Source organism: Suncus etruscus, chromosome 3, assembly GCF_024139225.1.
Source record: "Suncus etruscus isolate mSunEtr1 chromosome 3, mSunEtr1.pri.cur, whole genome shotgun sequence".
NCBI lineage: Eukaryota > Metazoa > Chordata > Mammalia > Eulipotyphla > Soricidae > Suncus > Suncus etruscus.
The window spans coordinates 129,245,880-129,273,286 of NC_064850.1; the positions used below are offsets into that span (position 1 = coordinate 129,245,880).

Below are 27,407 nucleotides of genomic sequence, written 5' to 3' on the forward strand. Positions count from 1 at the left end.
GAGACCAGATAAGAGCAGAGGTAAACTTCATCCTGTTCCACGATTTTTTTTTATCATAAAGACTTCAAAAGAAAAAATTGTTGAAGACAAGGAGAGAGACAAATTTCTTTGCTTTTTCTGGACCTCACCCAACAGTGCTGGAGGGAACATGCCATGCTTTGGCCTCAAGCCAGCCACCCAACCCACATGCAAAGAAAGAATGAGATTTCTTATCTCTCTTTCTGTGATCCAGTCAGCTTGTACACCAGGTTGCCTGTTTATTTTTTTTTAATTTCTGTGTTTTGGAGACTAAAGGGTATTTTGTGACCATTGACATCTTAGAAAACGTTTTGCTTTTGTAATTTTTATTATAACATTATGATTTACCAAGTTGTTTATAATACAGTCATTTCAGGCATTAAATGTTGAAAAGCCAATCCCACCATCAGTAAGACCTTACCTTTCCCACTCAGTGTCCCTCGCTAATCTCCCACTCTGCCCCATAGCCACCCTCCATGCAGGCACAGTTTACTTCATATTGCTTCTTACAACACAAAGGCAACTAGAATTATCAAAACTAAGATCAACACAAGTCAGTGTGAAACGATTTGTTTTCTTTCTCAATGTTACTAAAGCAGTGATTAAGGATTTACTGGATTGTGATTGGTGCTAGTTGAGACGCCTTTGTTACTGTTTAACTCACTGAGTTTGGTAGATTACTATGTAACTTTCCCGTCAGATTTCCTATGATATTGCTGGGCTTGACACTACTATAAAATGAGATGTCCTGCAACTTCAGGGGCCAAGATTTATAGATCTGAAACAAATTTGGTGATTTGGAAGTCTGATGTTAAGTCCAGAGCTGGGCTGTTTCTTTCTGATGGTGATGGTGTGGGATTTGGTGTTGGGCTTCTGTATTTATGCAGAAAGGGGAATTTACCACCACCAAACCCACCACCACTTTTCTGAGAGTGCCACAGATATTATCCTGGATTGGACTATCTAGGAAGTACTGGTGGCTATTATTTTCTTTTGATGCTTAGTGGAGGAGTCTGAACAGTTTTTTCCATGGAAGTTGGCCTTAAAATACTTTGACATCATTGGGGCCAGAGCCATAGCAGAGTGGTAGGGTGTTTGCCTTGCACGCGGCTGATCCAGAATGGACCTAGGTTCAATCCCCGGCCCATATGGCTCCCTGAGCCAGGAGTGGTTTCTGACTGCATAGCCAGGAGTAACCCCTGAGCGTCATGGGGTGTAGCCCACCCCACCCCCCCAAGAAAAAGAAAGAAAACTTTGCATCATTGTAAAAACATAGTGCTGCTTGTGTAGTGTAGGGGTATCATTCCCATTGTAAAAACATAAACTGACATTTTTGTTAGAACATAATTTTAGGCTAAAGAGATAGTACAGGGGTTAAGGTGCTTGCCCTTTAGTTAGGTCTCTGGAACTGCATGATCCCCCAAGCATATAAGCAATAGTAGTAGCCCTTGAGTACTACTGGGTGTATCAGCTGCCTCCCTGAAGACAATTTAGATGTTAAAACACTTCTCCCTAAGCCTTCCTCCTTCCTTCCCTCCCTTTCTTCCTCCCTCCCTCCCTCCCTCCACTCTCCTTTCTCCCTCTTCTCCCTTCCCTCCCCTCCCCTCCCCAACCCTCCCCTCCCTTCCTTTTTCCCTTTCTCCCTAAGACATTTAGATTGGGAACCTGGAGAAATCTAGTTTAGTAGATTAAGTGTTTGCTTGCTTTGCATGATTCCCAGCATCTCATATAGTCCTCTGAGTTCTTTCAGGAATAATTTCTGAGTGCAGAGTTAGGAGCTACCCCTGTGCACTTCAGGGTGTGACCCCAAAACAAAAACAACAATAATCAGAAAAAATACCCACAAAATTTAGATTGCGAACACTTAAACTTTTTGTAAGTCCAATAACCAATTTGCAAGTTTTTTAATTATGTAAAATTATGTAAAACCAAGCAATATATATATTTGTTTTACTACCTAAAAGAGCCACAATCCATTGCCAGTATAAGATAGAACACGAGGAAAGACTCAGTATACTTGACTGGCTTTTATTTAGTTCTTAGATCTCTTTTTGTTTTTGAGCCTCATCAGGGCAGTCCTTTCTGGCCCATCCAGTAGTTACCACAGATGCTTCATTTGATACTATTGATGGAACCCTGCCTCCTGCACGAAAATTGTGTCTTTGACCCACTGAGCAGTTTCTCTGGCCTAAGGCTTAGATTTCTTGGAGTTAAATTCTATAATGATACCTTTTAGCTTTTAGCTTTCAAGATTTCCTTAATAATAGTTTTTGTCTTTGGGCACTTTAAGATATTTTTTCCTCTCCCCACCCCACTTGATTGTTTAAGGGTACAATTCTACTATGGTATATGTCTTCCGTCCCCCCCCCCCCACACACACTGTTTTTTTGTTTTGTTTTGTTTTGTTTTATGTTTTGGGCCACACCCAGTGGCGCTCAGGGGTTACTCCTGACTCTTTGCTCAGAGGACCTTATGGGATGCCAGGAATCAAACCTGGGTTCATCCCGGGCCATCCGTGTGCAAGGCAAATGCCCTATTGCTTTGCTATCGTTCCACTCCCCTCCTCCCCCAATCTTTTTTTGTTTTTGTTTTTTTTGGGTCACACCCGGCAGCGCTCAGGGGTTACTCCTGGCAGGCTTGGGAGACCATAAGGGATGCCGGGATTCGAACCCCAGTCCTGGGGGCTGGAGAGATAGCATGGAAGTAGGGTGTTTGCCTTGCATGCAGAAGGACATTGTGTGACCCCAAAACCAAATGAACCACCACCCTTCTGCATGCCAGGCAAATGGCCTACCTCCATGCTATCTCTCCGCCCTCCCTTCCCCCCCAATTCTTCTTCTTCTTCTTATTTTTTTTTTTGTATGTGTTCAAACTTACTCCTGGCTCTGTGCTCAGGGATCAATCACTCCTGACCAGCTGGAGATTGAATCTGAGTCAGCCATGTGACTCCTGGTGGTTTTCTGAGGAATCACTCCTAAGGAGCTCTTGGTCCTCTTTAACTGATTCAAGGCATCAACAGATTTTTGTGGATTCACTTAGTTTTAGAAAGTCAAAGGAATAGGATAATTAGATAAAATGGGAAGACATAGTTGGTAAGGACTTTAAAAAAGGAAGAAAGTTAGGCAATTCAGCATTAGTTACTGACTATACTTGCGTGAAAGGGAGTTGCTCTCCCCTTTGGGCATGATTGTAGCACTCTGGCTCTGGAATATGCTTGTTCCTTCACTCTTGTAGGTGGTTCTAGCTTTGCCTGAGCTTTATTTTACTTTGCAGTACAGATCATAATCATGACAAATTGGCTTTTCCCTGTTATCTTGCTCCTTTCTTTTCTTTCTTGGTGCTGACATTTCCCTTTTTCACTTTAACCATGTGACCAGTGATCACAGGAACTGTTATTTCTGGACCTTCTCTACCCTCGGGTTAGAGTAGCTTTACTGTCCAAGGGAAGCAGAGCTCTGCCTACTTGGCCAGCCTTCTTCTGCCTTTCCTGTGCCCCGGGCAGCTTGTGCACCTTCTGATTTCTGGCTCTTAATGAGCCTTTAAAATGTTGAATTGGTGTTGGTTTACTACTGACTTCATTGAGCCAGGAAACAATGGTAATGATTCTCTTTTCCCTCTCTGCTTTAATTAAATCTTTCTGTATAGATAAACAAATGCTTTCTTTTTCTTAAACTTGTTATTTTAATATATATATTTTTTAATATATTTAAATGATTTTTTATTTATTTATTTTTGATTTGGGGCCACACTCAACAGTGCTTAGGGCTTACTACCGGAGCTCAGGAATTGTTTTTGCAGGGGCTCCAGGATCGTATGTGATACCAAGACTTGAACTCAGGTAGCTTCATGCAAGGCAAGCTCCCTACCCCATTGTATTATGACTCAAGTAGCAATGTTTCAGGCTGTAGTCTTAAATAAGGATGGAGCTGGATGGCGATGGATGGTGGAGAATGGATGCCTTTGTCCTTAGGCCCCAGCCACGTGGCTTCATCCCCCATCAACCGGCGGGTCTGGGGTTCAGGAAAGCGATGGGTATTTGAACTCACTCACAGGCAGTCATCAGGAAGCATCAACTTTATTCATGCCCTATTCACCACATGTGTGTGGCCTCTCTCATAACCTTTCAAGCATCCAGCCATTCTTAGCTAGCCCTGCGTCTTAACTCCTTTCAGCCATCTTCCTTTGACCTCCATGCTGGTCAAAGACCAAAAGGCCAAAGACCCAAAAGCCAGAGAGCCCCTAATCCCCTGGCTCAAAGGCTTATCTACCTTTCCAAGACCCCTCCCAGGAATGGGCGGGGTCTTGCAGGTAAGGTCACACATAATATCTGGTTCCCAAGACCCCTCCCAGAAATGGGTGGGTCTCAGGTAGCTACCTAGACATTTATTTGTTACTTTTTTTTTTTTTTTTGGTTTTTGGGCCACACCCGGTAACGCTCAGGGGTTACTCCTGGCTATGTGCTCAGAAGTTGCTCCTGGCTTGGGGGACCATATGGGACACCGGGGGATCGAACCGTGGTCCGTCCAAGGCTAGCGCAGGCAAGGCAGGCACCTTACCTTTAGCACCACCGCCCGGCCCCTACTTATTTTTTTTTATATTCTGATTTATAGTAATAACCGACCTTTAAGGAAAATGCTGTTTTGCCTTTACTATTTAATTTTCTCTTATTTTAATTTGAATTTGGACTCACACCAGGTCATGCTCAGGGGTTAATCCTAGCTCAGAAGTTACTTTTGGCAGGGCTCAGGGCACTAAATGAGATGATAGGAAACTTTTGATAGTAAAAGTGGACAGAGTGGTTTATGTGGTTGCATTTTCTCTTGTATAGATTGTTAACCCTTGCTAAGTTCTTGGCAGGATATAGAAATGGCTGAGCATGAGCTAAGAGGAAGAAAGAAACAGCCTTGACTGGCATGAACTTGGAGAAGGGGCAGTGTTGGACTGGAGGCTTAGGTAGGGAAAGGAAACAGGGAAAACCCTCTTGTGTGAATCACTAAAAGTTCCATTTTTCTAGGCATAGACTTTGAGTGGGCAGGAAATGGGGTTTGGCCAATGTCCAGGCTGGAATTCTGCCTCGTGATTCAGATCTGACTCACATCTGGCCTTTCAATCCCTCTATGCAACTTCTTTTGATGGATGACTCTAGTCATGTGGAATGTGACAGATATGGCCACTTTTTGAAGGAAATTCTCAAAAATAGAACCAACTGTTTCCTCCTTCCTTCCTCCCTCCCCTTACTACACCCAATGGTATTAAGAACTTATTACTGCTTCTGCACCCAAGGTCAATCCTAGTGGGTTTGGGGTACCATATGGGTTATTGGGGATCAAACCTGGGTTAGCTGCATGCAAGGCAACCTTACTTGCTGTACTATCACTCCATCCCTGGCTGTTATTTCTGAGGATAATCTTTCCTTTCTTACACTTTTTTTCTCTCAGTTTAGGGACAAGATAGCTTTTCTACTTCTTTTTCTTTATTGTTTTTTTTTGGGGGGGGCACACCCAGAAATACTCTGTACTTATTCTTGGGACTGCATTCAGGGATAACTCTTGGCAAGGATCTGGAGACTTGTGGTACTGGAATTCAATCCAGATAGGCCACATGAGAGGCAAGTCCTTTGCCTACTCTATAGGCTCTCTAGATCTACATGTTTGAGCGGTGGTGCAGCAGGAGGGTGTTTACCTTGTATGAGGCTGAACTATGCTCCATCCCCTAGCATCCATCCCATTTGGTCCCCAAGCCAGGAGCAATTACTGAGCACATAGCCAGGAGTAACCCCTGAGTGTCACCGGTGTGACCCAAAAACCAAAACCAAACAAAACAAAACACGTTTGTTCTCTTGTGGCACATTCCTTCTGTCTTTGTTTATAGCTTATCCTCTATGGTTAAATTATCCTCTGTTAGCCTCTTCATTGCCTATTAACTGGATAAAAAAGTTACAAATTTTTTTATTTTTTATTTGGCCACATACGGCATACGGTGTTGCTCACGACTTACATCTCTTGGTGGGACTAGGGCGACCATATGGAGTACTGGATATTAAATCCAGTTTGGCTTCTTGCAAGGCAAGTGTCTTACCTGTTGTACTATCACCCAGTCCCATGGATAAAATTGCCCTATCCGTTGTAATATTGCTCTATTCATAATGTGTTAAGGCCTGGAGTAGTAGGAGAAGAGGCAAAATGCAGTAGGAGCAGAGAGTTCATAAAAAAATTTTCTCTAGGAATTTGTCAGCAACCATCCAGCAGGAATTTCAGCAGGGACAACAGTCATCAAGCAAGAGCAATTCAGCAGGTAGCAGTCTCCTATTCTCCCCTCCCTTCAGCCTCAGCTTTATATACCCTCCGGGCCAACTGCCATCCTGCAGCAGTAACAAGGGGCAGGTTTCTGGTAACTGACATTTAAGGTGACCTTAAAGCTCACTTATAGCTGGTCAGGAACCATAAGAGTCTCTATTTCCTTATATCTTCACCCTTTTCTGTAGGAAAAAAAAGCGGGGGTGGGGGTGGGATAGGAATAAATAACAGTACCCAAGTATTGTTTTATACTGCAAATCAAGTTTCAGGTAGGTCTGATCCAAAGAATTTTAGCTAATGACATAATCTATCAGCACAGAGTAGTTAGGAAATAATAGTCCTCAACAGGTCAAAAGAACCAGGTCCTCAAGCCAGGACCCCAGTTAAAGAAACCTATTCAAGTAGGTGGTGGACTGATTGCCAAGGCCAGAAAAGAAAACAAAACTTTGTTTAGGAGTAGTAAAAATAGCAACATTGTTGTAAGAGGTGTAGAACAAAAAAGAAAAGCTGTTTAATATCTATAGAGGCAACCAAAAATAAATAGGATCAGAAAATGCCAAAACGAAATTTTGAAACATCAAAGAACTACTTAGAATAAAAACTGTTATTTTAATGGTGACCCAAGTGCAGGGGGTTGTTAAAACCTTTACAAAAAAGCTAAACTTATAATTATCTTTTTTAAGAAATGAACACTCTGATCTTTTAGGAATGGGGCAATGAGATCATCCGACTACTTTCTGCTGACATGGGGGCAGTGTGTGGTTGCCAGAATGTCACTTTTTGATATTTACTTAATAGAAGATAGGGGAAAATGACAAAATTGGATTCTTATTCGGTCAAAAAGATCAACAACTACATTCTGATTTCTGTACAGAAGTATAAATGCAGCTGAACTGCTTGAAAACAAGAGGTTCTTTCACATGGTTTCTTAAAGTGTTGCAAAGGTCAAAAAGCCTTTCTGAGTCTCAGAGATGTTGACTTCTGATGTGCCGTAATGGAATCCAGAGGGTTTTGGGGGGGGGGGGGGAAACTCTCCTCAGTAAAAATATAAGCATGGCCTTTCCCTCTAATGATTAGGCCACCTTCTACCCAATCTTTATCAGATTTTACCCATTAGGTGAATTAATTGTTTTCTGAGCCTGTACATCTTCTTGAAAGTGTCTTTCTTTTTTTTTTTCTTTGTTGTGGTTTTGGGGTCACACTCGGCAGTGCTCAGGGGTTATTCCTGGCTCCAGGCTCAGAAATTGCTCCTGGCAGGCACGGGAAACCATATGGGATGCCGGGATTCGAACCGATGACCTCCTGCATGAAAGGCAAACGCCTTACCCCCATGCTATCTCTCCGGCCCGGAAAGTGTCTTTCAATAGCTGTATGGGGTTCTCCTAGTGGTAAATTAAAAAAATTAAAAAAATAATATTTAAGGATAGGATATCAAGCAGAACATACTCCTTTTCCTCTTTTATTTTTTTGTTTTAATATTGATTTTCAGCCCACACCTGGTGGCGCTTGGGTTATTCTTGGCTGCTCTTCTCTTCCAGCTGGGAGAGCAGAAGACACAGTGGAGTGGAATAAGGGAATTTCCTCAACCCCTGGTTGAAGACTTCCTGGGCTCTGTACCGCAGTGGCCCTGATTTTAAAAAATGTGTGTTTGAGGACTGGAGCTATAGCAAAGTGATAGGGCATTTGCCTAGTGTATGGCTAACCCAGGACAGACCCGGGTTCGATCCCCAATAAGGTTCCCTGAGCCTGCCAGGAGTGATTTCTGAGCACAGATCCAGGAGTAATCGCTGAGCGCTGCTGGGTGTGGCCCCCAAATAAAAACAAACAATATGTATGTTCTCTGAATTATGGGCTAGAGAAGTGGCTGGAAAAGGAATCACAAACTTAGCACTCCATTGTTCATGTAGATCTTGATCACATAAATTCAGGGGTAAGGGAGTCACATAAGGCTGAAATGTGACTATTTTTTCCTTCAGGGCCAATGATTTTTTTAAAAAATCTTCTAGCAATCTGTAAGAGGAAGGAGGCAAGCCATAAGATTTTCTGTAGGATCCAACTATGGGTCCAGTATTGAGAAGAGATGATAAGAACATTGACACCCATGTCAATCATTCCTTTAAATTCTTTTCCATATATTTTATAGAGTTATTAGTGGGTAGATACCTTTTCATAAGATTATAGATAAAGACCCCTAGGGGATCCGCAGAGGCTTCTAGGGAGTGAGTGCTACCAAAACCTTCGATCCTTGGGTGATTGGAGTAACTAGGCATAACAAATGGTATAAGCAAGAGTTGGGCAACGTGCTCTTCTTTTTAAAATGTCCATACTGTTGGTAATGTGACAATTATTATCTCTCTCATGTAATTGGAATCTATTATTCCCTTCTTCCTAAGAGTAGGTCTACAATGCCTGACAGTATTGGTCCCTTTATTCTGGATTTTAGTGTGTAGGGATATTAAACTGTTATTATTGTGATGGTGTCAGGGCAAGGGATATCCAAGGCAGCACTTCCTGTGGTGACAGGTTGCAGCAAACTTATTGATTGTATGCTTGGATGAGTTGAGGCCCCTGATTTTGTGGGGCCAGGGGTTGGCCCCCTGCCCAGTTTCCCTATACCTTTTGTTTGTTGAGGCAAAGAGTAATTTCCTCCATTGCATTGTGGGCAAGGTCAAGGTGGCAGTCTCCAGAGAGCAGGGCCTGGGAGGTTTCTGCAATCCTTGTGATAGTGGCTGAATTTCCACAATTACAGCATCTACCTTTGGTTTGTCCTCTTCTCCAGTTTCTTCAAACCCCAACATAGTGACAATATCTTTCCCCCTGGTCTCCCCTGTTATGTTTTGGACAAGGTGCAAGTGGTAGCCTCAAAAACACATAGTTGGGTGGGGCTCTGTATTCTCTGCCCAGATTGCTTGGTCCTTTAGCTTGCCTCTGTACTGTGTAGGCTTCAAAAGCTTTTACATGTGTCTGAGGTAAGATGGAATAGACATCCTGGCATGCTTTCAGGTGGCCCATAATTTCTCTCTCTGTTTACTTATGCTAATGCGCTTTTATTTTTTGAAGGGTATGGGCCATACCCAGGGTTATTCAGAACTTACTCCTGGCTCTCGGCTTGGGGATTACTCTTGATAGTGATTGGGGCACTTTACATGGTACCACGTGTTGCACCAAATGCAAGGCAGGCTCTCGGCTTCCTGTATTCTCTCTCCGGATCATATTTATTCTTAATTGATTTGATGTGTTCTCCTAAATAATTGAACTCTTATCAAGATAAATTATCTTTCCCAGCCCATGCCAGTGTTGAAGGACTGTTACTAATAGCTCTCCATATGTACTGTTTTTTTTGTGTGTGTTTTTGTTTTTGGGTCACACCCAGCAGCGTTCAGGGGTCACTCCTGGCCCTACGCTCAGAAATCGCTCCAGGCCTGCTCAGGGAACCATATGGGATGCCGGGATTCGAACCACCGTCCTTCTGCATGGAAGGCAAACGCCTTACCTCCATGCTATCTCTCCGGCCCCCATATGTACTGTTTTTAAGAAAAGAATGTCCAGGGCCCGGAGAGATAGCACAGAGGCATTTGCATTGCAAGCAGCCGATCCAGGACCAAAGGTGGTTGGTTCGAATCCCGGTGTCCCATATGGTCCCCCGTGCCTGCCAGGAGCTATTTCTGAGCAGACAGCCAGGAGTAACCCCTGAGCAACGCCGGGTGTGGCCCAAAAACAAAACAAAAAAAGAACCCCAAAAAGAAAAGAATGTCCAACGAGGGATTGAAGAAACAGTAGAATGAGCAGGGCCCTTCCCTAGTACAGTACCCAGGTTTGATTCTCAGCACCCCATATGGTCCCCTGAGCCCCACCAGGAGTATCTTGAATGCAGAACCAGTTAAAATGTCTTAACTACCAAGATGAGTATCCAACTACTGTAAGCCACATGACTCAAGTTTTAGAATGAATGAAATGAAATTTGTTGATGTGACTCATCTGTCCATCTTACTTTTTCTTTTCTGCTGCTTCTCCTCTGGCTTCTATCTTACTTTTTTTGTTTGCTTGTTGGTTTGTTTTGGACCACTTCCATTGGTGTTGTGGGCTTACTCCTGTGTGATAAGGGGTCACTTCTGGCAGACAATGGAGACCAAACATGGTGCTAGGGATCAGATGGATCCACACGAAAGGCAAGTGCCCTACTGCTGTATTTTCTCTCAGGCCCATTTGAGTTTGGGGTGTTTTTTATGATGGGGGGGGGGAGCTACACCAGTCAGGGGTCAATCCTGATTCTGCATTCAGAACTCACTCCTGGCAGAGCTATAGGAATATATGGGATACCTGGGATTGCACCTGAGTCAACTGTGCAAGACAAGTTGCGCCTTACCTATTGTACTATCTCTCTGTCACCCCCCCAAACTTTATGCATTCTTTTTTAAAAGTGGAAATGAGGCTAAGTCTGGCTTTGGTGTATTTCTCAAAAAGTTCTAAGTACGTTTCTTATGTGGGTGATTTTTCCCGTACCAGCTACCAATGCTCTAGCACCTGCTGGGAATCCTTAGTTCTCTCTGTCCACCTGGAGATTCATAAACTTAGGTTTCAGTGTTGTAGTTACACCTCCTCCTCTCCCCACCATATAGACTCTTGACATCAGTCAAATGTCCAGGATGTCACTTGTTCCTCTGATAGATTCAGTGACTTCTCATTGGGGTGACAAATTTGCTCTAACTGTCCGCAGAACTCAGAAACGTTTTTTCCTGTTTTTATTTGTTTGTTTGTTTGTTTGCTTGTTTGTTGTTGTAGTAGTGTTACACTGTGCTCAGGGGTTACTCCTGATGGAGCTTGAGTGACCTTCAGAACTAGAGTATTGAACCTGGGACTACCACATCCAAAGCCTTTACTTAGTCCTTTTGAGAAATCTTCAAAATTACTTTCTAGATTACTTATAGATTGTGAAAGAGTAGAACTCAGGACCAGTCATTCGAATGGAAGTCTTGCACAGAACAGGCATCATTTATATATACAAGAAAAAAAATTATGATGAGAACCTTGAGAGAATGTTCTTTAACATCCATATATAGAGTTCTTTTTGTTTGTTTTTGTTTTTGGACCACACCCGAGGTTACTCAGATGTAACCTCAGTCACTCAGAAGTTACTCCTGGCTATGCACTCAGAAATCACTCCTGGCTTGGGGGACCATATGGGACACTGGGGGATCGAACTACAGTCTGTCCTAGGTCAGTCACATGCAAGGCAAATGCCCTACTGCTGCGCCACCTCTCCAGCCTCTATATATAGAGTTCTAAGTTAACAAATATACTCTCCTTGATGGGCTCTACCAAGTATTTTCTCAGACTTTTCTGTTTAATCTTACAATTCCTGAGTAGAGTAGGAAAGATGACTCAAAAGGCTGAATGCATGGTCCCCTGAGCACTTCTGGGAGAGATCCTGAGCACTGAATCACCCTTGAACACTGCTGCGTATGACCCCCAAACAGAAAACAAAACAGAAATTCCTGAGTAAATATGAAGCATTGGGACTGGATGAAAGTTGATGATCATAGCATTTATTTTGGTGTGAGAACAGTACCTTCTGGTTAGATTTTCTTGCAGATACAGTATGTTCCTAGGCCAAAATGTGAGAGATTTAATGGGAGAGGACCTGTGAGGAGGTCCTCATGAGCAACCTTTTGAGGGATGGAGCCGGGGTCTTTATCATGGGTAGGTTCCCTCAAGGAAGAGGCTCTGGGTGCCTCCTTCCCACTGATGCATGTAGGCAGACCAGGAGGGGCAGTGCCCCATGATACTCCTGCTGGTCCACTCCATAAATCATCCATTTCCCATTTCAAAGGGATTAGCTACCTTGTCAAATGACAAATCTATGTTGAAGATTGACTGATACTGAGTGGCCAGCTCCATGATGGTCTCCTTTGTGCTCATCTTTCTGACCATGGTCTCTGTGTTGCCATGTCTTCTCTCAGGTTCTCAGAGGCACTGTGACAGACTTCCCTGGATTTGATGATCGTGCTGATGCTGAAGTTCTTCGGAAGGCCATGAAAGGCCTAGGTAAATTCAACTGCCATTTTGTTCTGAAAACAGTGGCATTTATTTTCCCAAAGAATTGCTGAATCACAGTAAGATTTTAGAACTTTTTAGAATATTTGGGTTTTCAATACTCAGAATGAGAAGAGAGATGCTGAGGGACTGAGGTGCAGTAACCTGACTGAGTTCTCATGTCAGTCTTCAGAGGATGAGGAAATATAATGCAGCCTCTTTATCCCTGAGTTGTGAGCCTCACTATCTGGCAACAGTTCCTGGCTCAGGGCCCTTTGTCCTCTGGCCCAGTCACATACAGTTTAGCAAGTCTCTTTGGTTCCACAGCCTTCCCCATTTCAAAGCCTTTTCCCTTACAAAGACCCTTGTCTTGGGATTCCTTCCTCTGACTCAGGCCCTGACCCTCTCACTCTTTTTTCTATATGTCTTGTGAGTTTCCTGTCATAGCAGGCACAGGGGCAGGCTTCTGGCCCTGCAAGTCCCAGCTTATCCTGTGGGACTTGCCTCATGTCCTTGATGTGTCCTTCTGGCCCACTCACAAATGCATGTGATCTCTTTCAGTGACGCTTGCCTGTAACCTCCCACAGCTGGTCAGAACCCTTCAGAACTGCCTTGGGAATTGCTTTTTTCATAGGTTTGCCCTGAAATCCTTTCTATTCCCTATCAGAACCTTCTTTGAATCCTGTTTAACACTAGGACCTGTCCCAAGATTCTTGTCACACTGTCTGAACTCAGGTCTGTCTGTGAGGTTTTTGTATTTTTAGCTGAAGATGTACTTTGAAATGCTTCTCTGCTCTCAGTCCCTGTAAAAGGCCACCCATTGTATCACACCCTTGTTACAAGGAAATAGGTGTGCTCTGACTGTCAATGGCAAGCATCTTCTCCCACCTTCTCTCAGTGCATACAAAACTGAGAGGTCAGATCTACTTTGCAAAAGCATTTCAGAGTTTACTGAGTTGTTCAGTCAATCCTATTTTTCGAGACAAGGAATCAAAGTGATAGGGAGCAAATTGCATAGGTCATTAAGAGGTTGGTGTCTGGAAACCAGACCAAGGTCTCCATGTTGATTGCAGGTACTGATGAGGAGAGCATCCTGACTCTGCTGACATCCCGAAGCAATGCTCAACGCCAGGAAATTGATTCGGCATATAAAACTCTGTTTGGCCGGGTAAGACCATGTTTTATCACAGGTGGAGTGTGATTGCAGCTTTATACTTAAAGGTGACTTTGAGGGGTTGGAGAGATAGCACAGGGGTAGGGCATTTGCTTTGCATGCAGCCAATCCAGGGTGGACGGTGTTCAAATCCCGGCATCCCATATAGTCCCCCATACCTGCCAGGAGCGATTTCTGAGCAGAGTTAGGAGTAACCCCTGAGTGCTGCCGGTTGTGATCCAAAAACCAAAAAAAAAAAAAAAAAAAAAAAAAAAAAAAGAAGGACTTTGAAATTCACTAATATCTTTTGTAATCATCATGACTTTCCTATACTTCCCTTCCCTTCTCCTTCTCTAGTTCTCTCTTCACTCAGAGAATGTAGCACACAGTGCTTTGCAGCTTCTTTCCTCGAGAGGGGCTTCAGAGCTATGCACAGATCCCAGGGGCCTCTGTGCCTCCCACTCAGTCATTTACTTATTTGTTCTTAAGCTTAAGCTTTCCATTAGAGAATAAAGTACATGATACAAGCAAATTGGTTTCAGCTAGCTCATGTACCACATTTCTCGTTGGTGACAATAACAGATTCTTGATTGGGAGTAAGGGGGTATTGTGATGTTTAAGAAGCATCCTTTTAAAATGTCTACTTTATTTGACATTTGTGTTTTCTGAGATAGGACCTTCTAAGTGATCTGAAGTCAGAATTAACTGGAAAATTTGAAAAATTGATTGTGGCTCTGATGAAACCATCTCAGCTGTATGATGCCTATGAACTAAAGCATGCCCTAAAGGTAAAGGTTGTGTGTGAGTCTTGTCTTCATGAGTATGGCTACTTGGGTTGGTGGTGACTTTAGCGTAGCTTTTGGTTGAAAATATATCAAGAAGATGGCTAAAAAAGAAGGTGACTTAGAGGGCTGGAGTGCATGCCTTACATGCAGGAGATCATGGTTTGATCTCTGGAACCATATGTTCCCAGTGAACTTAAGCACCTACAGAAAGGACTTCTCAACACATAGCTGGGAGCAAACTCTGGGCATTGTCAGTGTGACCCCAAAAGTATATTTATATGAGGACTGGGGATGTGGCTCAGTGGTTGAGTGCAGGTTTTACGTGTAGAGGTTCAGAGTTCAGCCCATACACATATATATTTGAATTATTTCATCTTTCTTGTAGGACAGAACTGTGGAAGGGAGGTGATAACAGAAAAATGTGTTTCATTATTCTTTTTTGTCAATTTTTTTTTGTCAATTTAGCTCTTTAATTTAGATATTTGTGTATATTTATGAACAGGCACTAATTCTGTTGAAAGTTTGATTCTGAGTGGAAAAATAGATCTAATAACGAGATAATATAGCTTTTAGATTCTTGCTGACAGTTTTTTTGTTGTTGTTGTTATTTTTGCTGTAGAATTTCTCTGAGGGTCCGTAGAGGATTTAATTTGGAGACATGGGTTTACATTTTGAATAACACATTGTTTAAATGTCAGTTCTTATCTATATAAAGTTATATAAACTTTTTTTTTTTTTTTTTTTTTTTTTTGGTTTTTGGGCCACACCCGGTAACGCTCAGGGGTTACTCCTGGCTATGCGCTCAGAAGTTACTCCTGGCTTGGGGGACCATATGGGACACCGGGGATCGAACCGCGGTCCGTCCAAGGCTAGCGCAGGCAAGGCAGGCACCTTACCTTTAGCGCCACCGCCCGGCCCCATAAACTTTTAAGTTATATTATTTTGACCTTTTAAATTCCTTTAGAATATTTTAAGATAGGGCTGGAGCAATAGCACAGTAGGTAAGGTGGCTGATCCAAACTCAATCTTTGTCATCCCATATGATCTCCTGAGCACAGATCCAAGAGTAACCTCTGAGCATTGCCAAGTGTGGCCCAAAAACAAACAAAAATGTTTTAAGCTGCATAGAATTAAACTGACATTTATGTATGTGTATATATAATACAATAGTTTTTTTTAATTAGACAAAAGGATAAAATTGCCTTCAGGAGAGATTTTTATTACTTTTGTAATAGTTGTGAAAAAAGTCGTAAATGTTATGTTAAAGAAAAATTATATTATCATTCAATTTTACTAAGTTCTATTCCAGAAAAATAACTTTGTTATTAACGCATTTTCTCTATTAAAAATGAATCTCCAAACAGGGAGCTGGGACAGATGAGAAAGTCCTGACAGAGATCATTGCCTCAAGGACTCCTGAGGAACTGATGGCCATAAAGCAAGTCTATGAAGAAGGCAAGTCTTTGATTTTCCTCTTCGTTCCCTGGACAGCTGTTCTCCTTAGAGGAGCTTAGCTCCCTGGAACTACCAGTGGAAAACCTCTCTGGTTCCTGGGTGTGAATGAATGAATGAATAAGCTGTTTATTTTTCATGCTTATTTCCCTTATTAGTAAACACTGCATTTTTCTTTATAAAAGCTTGCAGTGCTTATAAGAAACGTCCTGTGGAGGCTTTTTGCATAGGATTTGTTACTACAGTATTGAAGGCACATACATACAGATTTTCTTTGACTTTATTAAAAAGTGATAGTACAGTAGGTAGTGCATTTGACTTACATGTGGGTTTGAGCCCCCAAATCCTATATGGTCCTCTATGCCCAGGTAGGAATGATCCTTGATTTTAGAGGTTGTAGTAATCCCTGAGCACTGTTGAGTGTGACTCTCTTACACCCTTCCCCGCCAATAGTATTGAAAGGAGAGAGGTCTTAATGGCTCTGGATTTGAGGGACAATTAATGGTGCCATTCAACACTGAACTGGATTTCAAGACAAGGTAGATTTTGTTCCTGAAAAAAGGCTATTTTTTTATTTTAGTTTTGGTGCAATGGCATAGAGATGGAACCCAGAAGAGTATATTGAAACAATAGAGAGAACTTGGTAGAAGATATATGTACAGCCACTGAGGGAGAAAAATGGAATAGGCAAAGTTATATTTTTGCAAAACTGGATTAAAAAAAAATTTTATTTTTGGATCACACCTGGCAGCGCTCAGGGGTTACTCCTGGCTCTATGCTCAGAAATAGCTCCTGGCAGACTCTGGGGACCCTATGGGATGCTGGAATTTGAACCACTGTCCTTCTGCATGCAAGGCAAACACCCTACCTCCATGCTATTTCTCCGGCCCCTGGATTAAAAATTTTGACATGATAAAGGAATGGGAAGTCCCTTTATGGGCAGTGGAAGATAGAATGGTCAGTTGAGGGAGGACCGAGACCTTAGTTTAGAGCTGATTAGATGGGGCTAGAGAGATAGGACAGGGTTAAAGCACTTGTCATGTATGTGACTGACCCAGGTTCATTTCCTGGCACAGCATGTGGTTCTGTCCCAGAAGCACCACCAGGAGTGGTCTCTGAGCACAGAACCAGGAATAGACCCTGAGTACAATTGGGTGTGGTATCCCTCCAAACAAAGAGAAAATAGATTGATTAGGTAATTGGGTGTGTCAAGGAGATAAACTAGATATATTTCATTCTAGATGGGTTGAGGGACAAATCAGGGAAAGGAGAAATACTCAAAGGAATTTAATAAGTGCTATTAGAGGAAGGAATTGAATATTCTGTTCGGCTTTTGATTCTTAGTAACTCATTGAAATAAACAAATATTTTTGACCTCTTAAAATAGAAATTTTAGGCTTTTAAAATGTGCTTGCTTTCAAATAACGATAAAATATTTAAATGCTCTAGAGAAACATTTTCTTCCCTTCAGTAGCAGTTAAATTATTTATTGGCCACATCTAGCAGTGCTGATAGATGTTCTTTTTTTTTTTTTTTTTTTGGGTTTTTGGGCCACACCCAGCGGTGCTCAGGGGTTACTCCTGGCTGTCTGCTCAGAAATAGCTCCTGGCAGGCACGGGGACCATATGGGACACCGGGATTCGAACCAACCACCTTTGGTCCTGGATCAGCTGCTTGCAAGGCAAACGCTGCTGTGCTATCTCTCCAGGCCCCTAGATGTTCATTTTTCATTGCTTGGGATCTGTTGGATGAACTTAGGGGACTGTGAATAAATCCCAGGCCTCCTACGTGCAGAATATGCACATGCACTCAGCTCATTGAGCTGTTTATTAGACCCTAGTAGTAGCTGTTTTAGAGTTGGAGGAAAGGCTTTAGACTCTTTTAGATTTGATTTTTCTCTTTCCTGTTGACTTCTGTTGAATATTTGCAAGAAGTGGAAAAGGACATTTTTTTTTTTTTTTAGTTTTTGGGTCACACCGGCTGTGCTCAGGGGTTGCTCCTGGCTGTCTGCTCAGAAATAGCTCCTGGCAGGCACGGGGACCATATGGGACACCGGGATTCGAACCAACCACCTTTGGTCCTGGATCGGCTGCTTGCAAGGCAAACGCTGCTGTGCTATCTCTCCAGGCCCCTAGATGTTCATTTTTCATTGCTTGGGATCTGTTGGATGAACTTAGGGGACTGTGAATAAATCCCAGGCCTCCTACGTGCAGAATATGCACATGCACTCAGCTCATTGAGCTGTTTATTAGACCCTAGTAGTAGCTGTTTTAGAGTTGGAGGAAAGGCTTTAGACTCTTTTAGATTTGATTTTTCTCTTTCCTGTTGACTTCTGTTGAATATTTGCAAAAAGTGGAAAAGGACATTTTTTTTTTTTTTTTTTAGTTTTTGGGTCACACCCGGCAGTGCTCAGGGGTTACTCCTGGCTGTCTGCTCAGAAATAGCTCCTGGCAGGCACAGGGGACCATATGGGACACCGGGATTCGAACCAACCACCTTTGGTCCTGGATCGGCTGCTTGCAAGGCAAACGCTGCTGTGCTATCTCTCCGGGCCCGGAAAAGGACATATTTTAAAATCTTTAACTGCTGCCTCTCAAAGCTAACTTGATTTGTTCAGAGGAAAAGTATCACCTTAGCAGGAAGGAATGATCATGTCTAATTAATATTTTCAGAAAATGGATGATTATAGATCTTTGGAAAACAATAATAAAGTATATTAAAAAGATAGCAAACCTGAATGTTAAATTATGGTTGAAGTATTTTAGAGGTGTTCTAGAATAAACAGGTATGCGTAGATGAGTAAATGTATTTGTTGATAGTGGTTCTGAATGGCTGAGTCATAAATTAGGACTGATTGCTGCTTTTTGAGGCTTTAATTTGTTTTCATTTTGCTATGTGAATAATTTGCTTATAGTTTCCAGGATAGTAGAGCTGGAGTAGAGAATGAACATTTGTGGTAATCAAATCTTTCTTCCTTGATGTTACTTCCACTTAAGTAATAGGGAAGGATTATTTCTCTATGAAGGAAGGCTTACGTTAATTTGATTATTTTGTTTCAGAATATGGCTCAAGCCTGGAAGATGATGTGGTGGGGGATACTTCGGGTTACTACCAGAGGATGTTGGTGGTTCTTCTGCAGGTATCAGTTGGAAATTAATTACAATTTCATTAAAAAGCCTGAAGCCAGGAAAGGGTAGTTGCCTTATATTCCTGGCACCCCATATGGTCCCCTGAGCACTGCCAAGAGTATTTCTTAAACAGAGTCGGAAGTAAACCTGAGAGCACTGCTCAGTGTGGCCCAAAAGCCAAATCAAAAAAACAAAAGCCCCACGTCAGTCTTGTGTAATCAGCATTAAGTAAGGCAACTTAAAATTCTTTTGATAATTTCTTATATTTGAAATTGATTTTAGGGTGCCTGCATCTGTGCCTTATACTATCTGACCTAAACTCTTTGGAGTTTTTTTGTTTGTTTTGTTTTGGGGTCATACCTAGTGCTGCTCAAGGGTTACTTATGGCTCTGCACTCAGGAACTATTTGTGGCTGGTCCAGGAAACCATACGGGATGCAGGGAATTAAAACCCTTGCTCACCCCCAAGCAAGGCAAAAGTCCTACCCATTGTGTGATCTCTCTGGCCCCTGACCTAAACTCATTAAAAACTACTATTATTTATTTATTTATTTACTTATTTATTTTTGTTCACACTCAGTGATACTCAGGGCTTAATCACTATTTAAGGGACCATAAGGGGTGCTGAGGATTGAACCCAGGCAAATCTTGAGCAAGGCAAGTGCTCTACCCACCGTGCTATTGCTCCCACTCTGGTCCATCATCTAACTCTTAGTGGCTAACTTATCAGTTATTTTTGAATGTCACTATTCTTTTATTGTTTTTCATAGAATTAGGAAATATATAACAATGCCATATGTAAATAACCGTCAAATGTAATAATTTCTCCCTATGAATGGAAATGCTGTATAACATTTTATCTCTCTTAGGCCAATAGAGACCCTGATACTGGAATTGATGAAGCTCTGGTTGAACAAGATGCTCAGGTAAGTAGTAACTAGCATGCTTGACTTTTTGGTTTGTTTTTGGACCATATCCTGTGATACTAGTGGTTGCTTTTGGTGGTTCTTGGGGAACCAGGTGGGATAGAGATTGAACTGGACTTCCCTCATGCAAAGCATGTGCTCAACTTTTAGGGCTGTCTCAGGCCCTTATTTAGGCCCATAGTTACTTGATTTTGTTTGGTTTTGGTTTTTAAGACATGCTTAAGGTGCTCAGGCATATTCCTGGCTTTGCTTGGGGGACCATATGATTATGGGGATAGAACCAGAAGTATCCCTGTGTGAGGCAAATACTTCAAAACCCAACCCTTGTACAATCTCTCATGCTATCACTACACAATTCTTAATCCTTAGTCCTCAATCATTGAATAAGGAAGAGCGATGTTCACTCCCACAGCTTAATTGTCCTTTCTGAAAATTGTGGTTGGACCTTGCTAATGTAAAAGCAGAAAGCAGTACTGTTCTTTAGGGTGGATCAACTTCCTAGTGGCCCAGAATGCTCTCATTCCTTTGCCTCACTAAAGAGGGAATGTGCTATACCAGAAGTGCACTTGATCATAACAAAGTTTCTGACGGGAAAACAAAGAGGTTTTACTCACCAGTGGGTTTTGACAAGCCAGCAGTAGAACCTGAGAGACCTCATGAGAAACCCCAAACTCCAGGGTGGGGACTGCAAACTTTAAAAGGATTTCCTTGGGAAACACCTCTCGGGAGGGCACTCTCCCAAAAACTGTTCCTCAGGAAACCCATGGGATGGTCTTCAACTCCAAACTTCCTCACAAAGGCCCTTCTAGGAACAGGAGTTCTAGGACCTTTTCTGGAACACCTATATAGAGATGGGAGTTAAAAGGGAGGGTGATTCTTACGGAGTCTAACCTCCTTGTTTTTCTGTCTCCTGATGTTCTCAAACACTTCCTTGCTGTTTGAACTCAGCCCACCAATGATCAAAACCTGTTTACCTGGTATAGATTTCGTTTTGGTGTGCCTGATTATTCGACTTTTTATAGGTAAAGGAAGGTAAAGAGTGTTTACTTGTTGGCTGTCTGCAGCATTGGACTAGTGCTTCATTAACCTGTACAAAATGCAAACCTTGTATGTGATGCTGCTATTTTTTAAATTCAGTTTGGCCACATCTGGCAATGCTCAGGGCTTACTCCTTGCTCTGTGCTTGGGGATCACTTCTTTGTGCTTAGGCAATCATATGGGATGCTGGGGACTGAACTTGGGTCACCACTTGCAAGGCAAGAGCCCTCCCTACTGTTCTTTCTCTCCACTCTGTCTAATGGTGTTATTGAAAACCTTTAAACTTCTGTGTTTCCTTCCCTCCAGCCTCAGCAAACACCCCAGACTCCTAAAGCTGTCCCCAAAACCTCTTTTTAAAATTTTTTTCTTATACTTCCAGCTTCTAGCAACTACCCTCCTACCTCCCTCACTTCAGCCAATTTATTTCCTAAGTCAGTCTCCATTCTTGCTTCTTCTCATGACCCCCTACAAGTGTATGTCAGGTGTCCCTCTGAGGGGAAAGGCTGAAGTACCTTCAGCTTTCTGACTTGTCATTGCTGTATGATTGTCTCCTTGAAGCTCTTAATGCAGTCAGAGGCACTCGTTTGGTCTTGGGACATGTCTCTGCAGACCTCTCAGGGATCTTCTAAGGGCAGGGTAGGCATTCTAATTCTAAAGTCCAGGGGTAAATGTTCCTTTTTCCAAGAAGAACAAAGGGATTAGGAAACACGCAGGACCAGAGTGGGTTCCTGGTGAGTCTCTTTCACTCAGAGCACTTTCTCTCTCATTAGGCATCAGTTTGGAGATATGAGCACCCAACTCATGTCACTCCTCCTACAGATCCTATTTGCAGGTGTCAGGAGCCTATCTCTAACAGCAGTAACATTGTTTTCCAGACTTTAATAATCTGTGGCCTCAGGAAGTAGTGTTTGTCTTGAGAGGCATTCCAAGTGCTTTCACGAGGTGAGGTAGAAGGAGATTGGAGTCACTCCAGCGGATTCTGATGACATTAGGTGTGCAGTGTGTGTGTGTGTGTGTGTGTGTGTGTGCTCATGCAGTCAGTGAACTGAGAGAGCAGACTTTTCAGTGTGATGGGACTCAAATGCAGGCTCTAATGTTGTTATCTCTTCTGAGTGGGAAGGAGAACAGCTCGCCTTGTTCTTACAGATTGTTCTGAGCAGTAACTGGACCAATACTTGTCAGACATGACCATGCATATGCTGTGCCATAGTTCTGGGTGGGGCCCAGGAGTCTGTATTTCTTAATCTCTGAGGGTGTTTGCCTATGTAACAAACACCTTACCTGCTGTACTGTCTCTCCTGTCCCCTTAGAGGATATGTGCTATTCTTTTTGTTGTTATTGTTTGCTTTTTTCTATTTTCTGGGCTACACTCAGCAGGAATCATTCCTGGTAGTGCTGGGTAGGGGTACCCTATAGGATGTGGGGTATTGAATCCAGGTCAGTTGTAAGCAGGGCAAGTGCCCTATCCGCTGTACTATGTCTGGCTTGTAATCTTACATTTCCTTTTTTTTTTTTGGTTTTTGGTTTTTGGGCCACACCCGGCATTGCTCAGGAGTTACTCCTGGCTGTCTGCTCAGAAATAGCTCCTGGCAGGCACAGGGGACCTTATGGGGCACCTGGATTCGAACCAACCACCTTTGGTCCTGGATCGGCTGCTTGCAAGGCAAACGCCGCTGTGCTATCTCTCCGGCCCCGTAATCTTACATTTCTTAACTGAGATTAATCTCAGGTGGTTCAAGAGCCCTTTTATAAGCTTTTTTGTTTGTTTGTTTGTTTGTTTTTGTTTTTAACCCCAGCAGCGCTCAGGGGTTACTCCTGACTCTACGCTCAGAAAGCGCTCCTGGCAGGCTCGGGGGACCATATGGTATACCAGGATTCGAACCACCATCCATCTGCATGCAAAGCAAACAGCCTACTTCCATGCTATCTCTCCAGCCCCGCCCTTTTACAAGCTTTTGAGAAATTTTTCTTCAATGTATACCTGGTGTTTAAGAGGGTTTCTGTTCTTTTTTTTTTTTTTTTTTTTTTTTGATTTTTGGGTCACACTGGCACTACTCAGGGGTTACTCCTGGCTCCACACTCAGAAATTGCTCCTGGCAGGCTCAGGGGACCATATGGGATTCGAACCAATGACCTTCTGTATGAAAGGCAAATGCCTTAGCTCCATGCTATCTCTCTGGCCCCGGGTTTCTGTTCTTTCATAGGTTTTATAAGTCTCAGTGATTCATGTACCTGAGAATTGTGCATTTTATAGATAATTAATTTCCCTTTCTTCCCTTTTTTCTTATTTATTTATGTTTATTTGGCCACACCCAGTGGTACTCAGGGCTTACCCCTAGTTCTGCACTCAGGGATCAATCCTGGCATACTTGGGTGGTCTTATTGGGTGCTGGGGAACAAACCTGGGTCTGTCACGTGCAAGGTAAGTGCCCTACCCTCTGTCCTAGTGCTCCAGCCCTATTTATTGATTCTTTTTTTGTCACTTACTGGTGGTATTCAGGGGACCATGTAGTGCCAGGAATTCAAAGCATATGCTCCAGTCATTTGAGTCATCTCCTCCACCTCTAATTTTTTATTATTGTTGTTGTTTTGTGTCATACCTGGAAATGCTCAGGATTTACTCCTGGCTCTGTACTTAACTTCTGACTGTATTTAGGGTATCATATGGATGCCAGGTGTCAGTCCAGGTAGGCTACAGTCTTAGGCAAGCACCTTACTTCTAAACTATCTCTCCAGTCCTAACTCTTTGCATTTTTAATGTGTTAAATTGATTTTACTTCTTTCTACAGAAGATCTTTGTTTTAAACTTTTTTCTGGAGAGAATATTGAACTTTGAGGGAAGGAGATGGTATGCCCTTGGAAATCTACCACCTTTAAGTGAATCGCCAGAGTCTCTCCCAATTGCACTCAACGCTACTTACTGTCCTCCCTTCCCGTCCCACTGGCCCCTGGGGAATTTTTACCCACTTGGGAAAGATCCACTTTAAAGCCTCCTCTGCAGAGATTTGGGGCCCACATTGAAACAAAGGATCCTGGCTAGCTTCAAGGGCTATGAACCCCTGAGTAGATGTCCAGCATAATGAAAGAAAGAAATGATAGTAAACAAAGGATGAATACAGGTGAATATGAACAAAACATGTGAATGTTATTGCTTGGTAGGAAGGATACTCAACGGTTTGGAATGTTTTCTGTGTGTGATGGAGCCTTAGTCTCTACACCACTTTATTTCTCCATAGCCATTGCTTGTGATCCAAAATCAAACCAAAAAATATGTAGAGCACTCTCTCTCTCTCTCTCTCTCTCTCTCTCTCTCTCTCTCTCTCTCTCTCTCCCTCCCTCCCTCCCTCCCTCCCCCCTCCCTCCTTCTTCCTGGCTTTTGGTTTAGGGTAGGGGTCTCAAACTCGCGGCCTGCGGGCCGTTTGCGGCCCTCTGTACAACATTTTGTGGCCCACGGTCGGCCTTCAGATATCGCAGTATTCGCGATTATTCACAATAAAAATCGCATTAGTAAGAAAAAATCGCATTAAACATTTGCATACCCCAAGCAGTTCCGTTTGGGGTATGCAAATGTTTAATGCGATTTTTTGCGATTTTTTTCTTACTAATGTGATTTTTTATTGCGAATATTTGGTAAGAGAAATCCCTTATGCGGCCTTCCTCACCCTGACTTTGCCTCCTGCGGCCCCCAGGTAAATTGAGTTTGAGACCCCTAGTTTAGAGACTATATCCTGGCCAGACTTTAGAGACCTCGTGGTGTGCTGGGGGGATTGAGCTTGAGTTTGCTATATGCATGGTGAGTTCTCTAGTTGTTGTACCATTTTATATATATATATATATATATATATATATATATATATATATAATATATATATATATATATATAATGTACAACCTTACAAAATGACACTGATAAAATTTGCTAATTGTAGGGCTATCCACACTTTCTATTTGTAATAATACAGTATCTGTGAAGTATAATCCAACAAGATGTACATGTATGGACATCTAGAAGTAATTCTTTGAGTTTTAGTAAGTTGTCCATGTATCAATTAGTGGTCTCTGGTTTAATGATGATATTGTACCTAACTTAACTTGTTAAGCACTTCTCTGAACACCAGCAAACATATGTTCACTTTTCATGTTAAAAAGTAAATGTAAGGGGGTGGTTAGAGTACAGGGGTTACATTGTTTTTCATGTGTCCAATCCCAATTTCATTCCTGGTATCTCATTGGAGTGATCCCTAATCACAGGATCAGGACTAAGTTCCAAGAACAGATGGATGTGGGCCCCAAATCTGTAGTGAAAGCCTCGTCTCCCAATCCCTTGGGATTGGGTAACAAGGATCTTGAAACAATAACAATATAGCAATTAATTTACTTAAGGTTTAAGAGAATAAAACAGGTTTAGGAAAATTCTACCACAAGCTTTCCACTCAGTAGCAAAAGATAACAACAGGCAGATAGACTAGTTTTGGAAAACTGAAACCAAAACCACAAATGGCTTCTCCCTGGAACCCTAGATTTCTTTATTGAGAAGGACCATCCCCATGGTGGAGAACAGTTAGGGTAGGGGTAGGGGACTAATCCAGAGGTAGTTTCAGATCATATGTGACAAGCACAAGCAAAGAATTATCCTGAAAACCAGTTACTCCAACAAAACCAAACAAAATAAATAATCTATTGCTGGAAACCAGAGTATGATTCCCTGAGTCTGATGATTCCTCAGTGCAAAGCTAGGACTTGTCCCTGTATACAGCCCTGTGTAGCCCAAATTTCAAAAAAATTATTTTTGTGGGTCGGAGAGATAGCATGGAGGTAGGGTGTTTGCCTTGTATGCTGAAGGATGGTGGTTCGAATCCCAGCATCTTATATGGTCCCCCCGGGGCTGCCAGGAGCGATTTCTGAGCATAGAGCTAGGAGTGGCCCCTGAGCGCTGCTGGGTGTGACCCCCAAAAAAATACATACACACACACACACACACACACACACACACACACACACACACACACATTTCATTGCTATAGAACTAGGTCAGTGGTTTGGAATGCTTTGCATGATGGGTCCCTGGATTAAAAATCAGGCATCACATTATCTTTAAAAACCTGAAACTAAAAAAATTTCATTGTGATTTTTTTTTTTATAGAAATGTGAACTTTCTTTTAAGGGAATGATTCACACCTTGTTATGCTCAGAGGCTACTCCTAGCTAGAGACATTGCTTAGGGGTTATCTTTGGCTTGTTTAGGGGATCCTATGACTCTAGGAATCAAAGTTGTGATTCCAAAGCATGTGTGCCTTGAACCATTTTTATGGCCTATTCAAACTTCATTGTTAACTTTGGTTAAATCCTGTTTGCCATTGAGAAAATGTAGATTTTTTTTTACTCCCTAGTCTAGTGACCATGCTCTGAGCTAGCAAAATAGAAAATGCAATCTGGAGACTTTGTCCACAAAGAGGGTTAGAATCTTTCTGCTACCACACCACTGTTCCTCTGGGACCTGGAGTGATTATAGGTGTGTGGGGAACCTCTAGCCTTGAATCATTGCTCTCCTCAGTTGTCCCAATTCATGCCACCTCTGTGGCACCATGTTCAAGGGAAAGCTCCAACTCAAGGAGCAGAGTTTCAGAGTAGGGAATTGTCCTTAAGTATCCTTAAGAAAGTGGAAATGAGATGCCAGAACAGTATATTAATTAAGGCTGAATTTTCACAGGCTCTGTTTCAAGCTGGAGAGCTGAAATGGGGAACTGATGAAGAAAAATTTATCACCATCTTTGGAACACGAAGTGTGTCTCACTTGAGAAGGGGTAAGTGAGAAAATGTTACAGAGAGACAGTATTCTTGCCTTTGAGCCAAGAAACCAGAATTCTCTCCTGGTCTGTCCCATCCACTGAGAGTGAAGAGTGTATTACTTTGTTATCCTATTCCAGCTGTGTCTCTGTTCAATATCTCCTGAGACAATTCCAGCTGTGTCTCTGTTCAAAATCTCCTGAGATAGTAGCAACCAAGGTCTCTGCTCTTGTAGTGTGGTTATGAGCTCAGTGTAAGTGACTAAGGTCTTACAAATATATTTAAAATATATTTTTGGGCCTGAGGAGGTAATTTGCCATCTAATGCACTAGCAGTTACCTGGTATACATATACTTTGGCCAGCTGACTCTGCCCCATTCCCAGCATCACATATATGGTTTTCTGAGCTACGAAAGAGTTCATCTGTGAGCTTTGCATATTTTTGTGTCCTCCAAATTCGAAAGATTAAATATTGAAATAAAAATCATACTTTGTGTAAGTAGGGCCCCTTGGCTAATTTGACAGTATTTATACTAGAAAATACAGATACTTTCTACTCCACTGCACTTCATCCGTCTGTATATTGCTCTTGCTTGGTACCTTCTTGACCCATTCAGAATGTCTGCCATTGTCCTTATGATATCAGGTTTTTGTGTTTTTTTTTGTAGCTCAAAGGAAAAAAGGGCAAATACATACAAATACATAAAACAATGCTGTTTTAAAAGGAAAAAAAGATTTTTCAGCATTCTCTTCATCAAACTCACTTTTTTGTCTCCCTGATGATGACTAGTC

At 42.3% G+C, this 27,407-nt stretch overlaps 1 protein-coding gene across 2 annotated transcripts in view; it reads left to right on the forward strand.

The window, feature by feature from the left end:
• ANXA5 (annexin A5) overlaps nucleotides 1–27,407 on the forward strand; it is a 36,098-nt gene that overhangs the window by 3,884 nt on the left and 4,807 nt on the right. For both annotated transcript variants that reach the window (XM_049770117.1, XM_049770118.1), the window contains exons 3-9: nucleotides 12,275–12,359; nucleotides 13,421–13,515; nucleotides 14,175–14,288; nucleotides 15,650–15,740; nucleotides 18,797–18,876; nucleotides 19,734–19,790; nucleotides 26,539–26,632. In XM_049770117.1, the coding sequence (XP_049626074.1) occupies nucleotides 12,275–12,359; nucleotides 13,421–13,515; nucleotides 14,175–14,288; nucleotides 15,650–15,740; nucleotides 18,797–18,876; nucleotides 19,734–19,790; nucleotides 26,539–26,632 (616 nt within the window). The remainder of the gene's footprint in view (nucleotides 1–12,274; nucleotides 12,360–13,420; nucleotides 13,516–14,174; nucleotides 14,289–15,649; nucleotides 15,741–18,796; nucleotides 18,877–19,733; nucleotides 19,791–26,538; nucleotides 26,633–27,407) is intronic.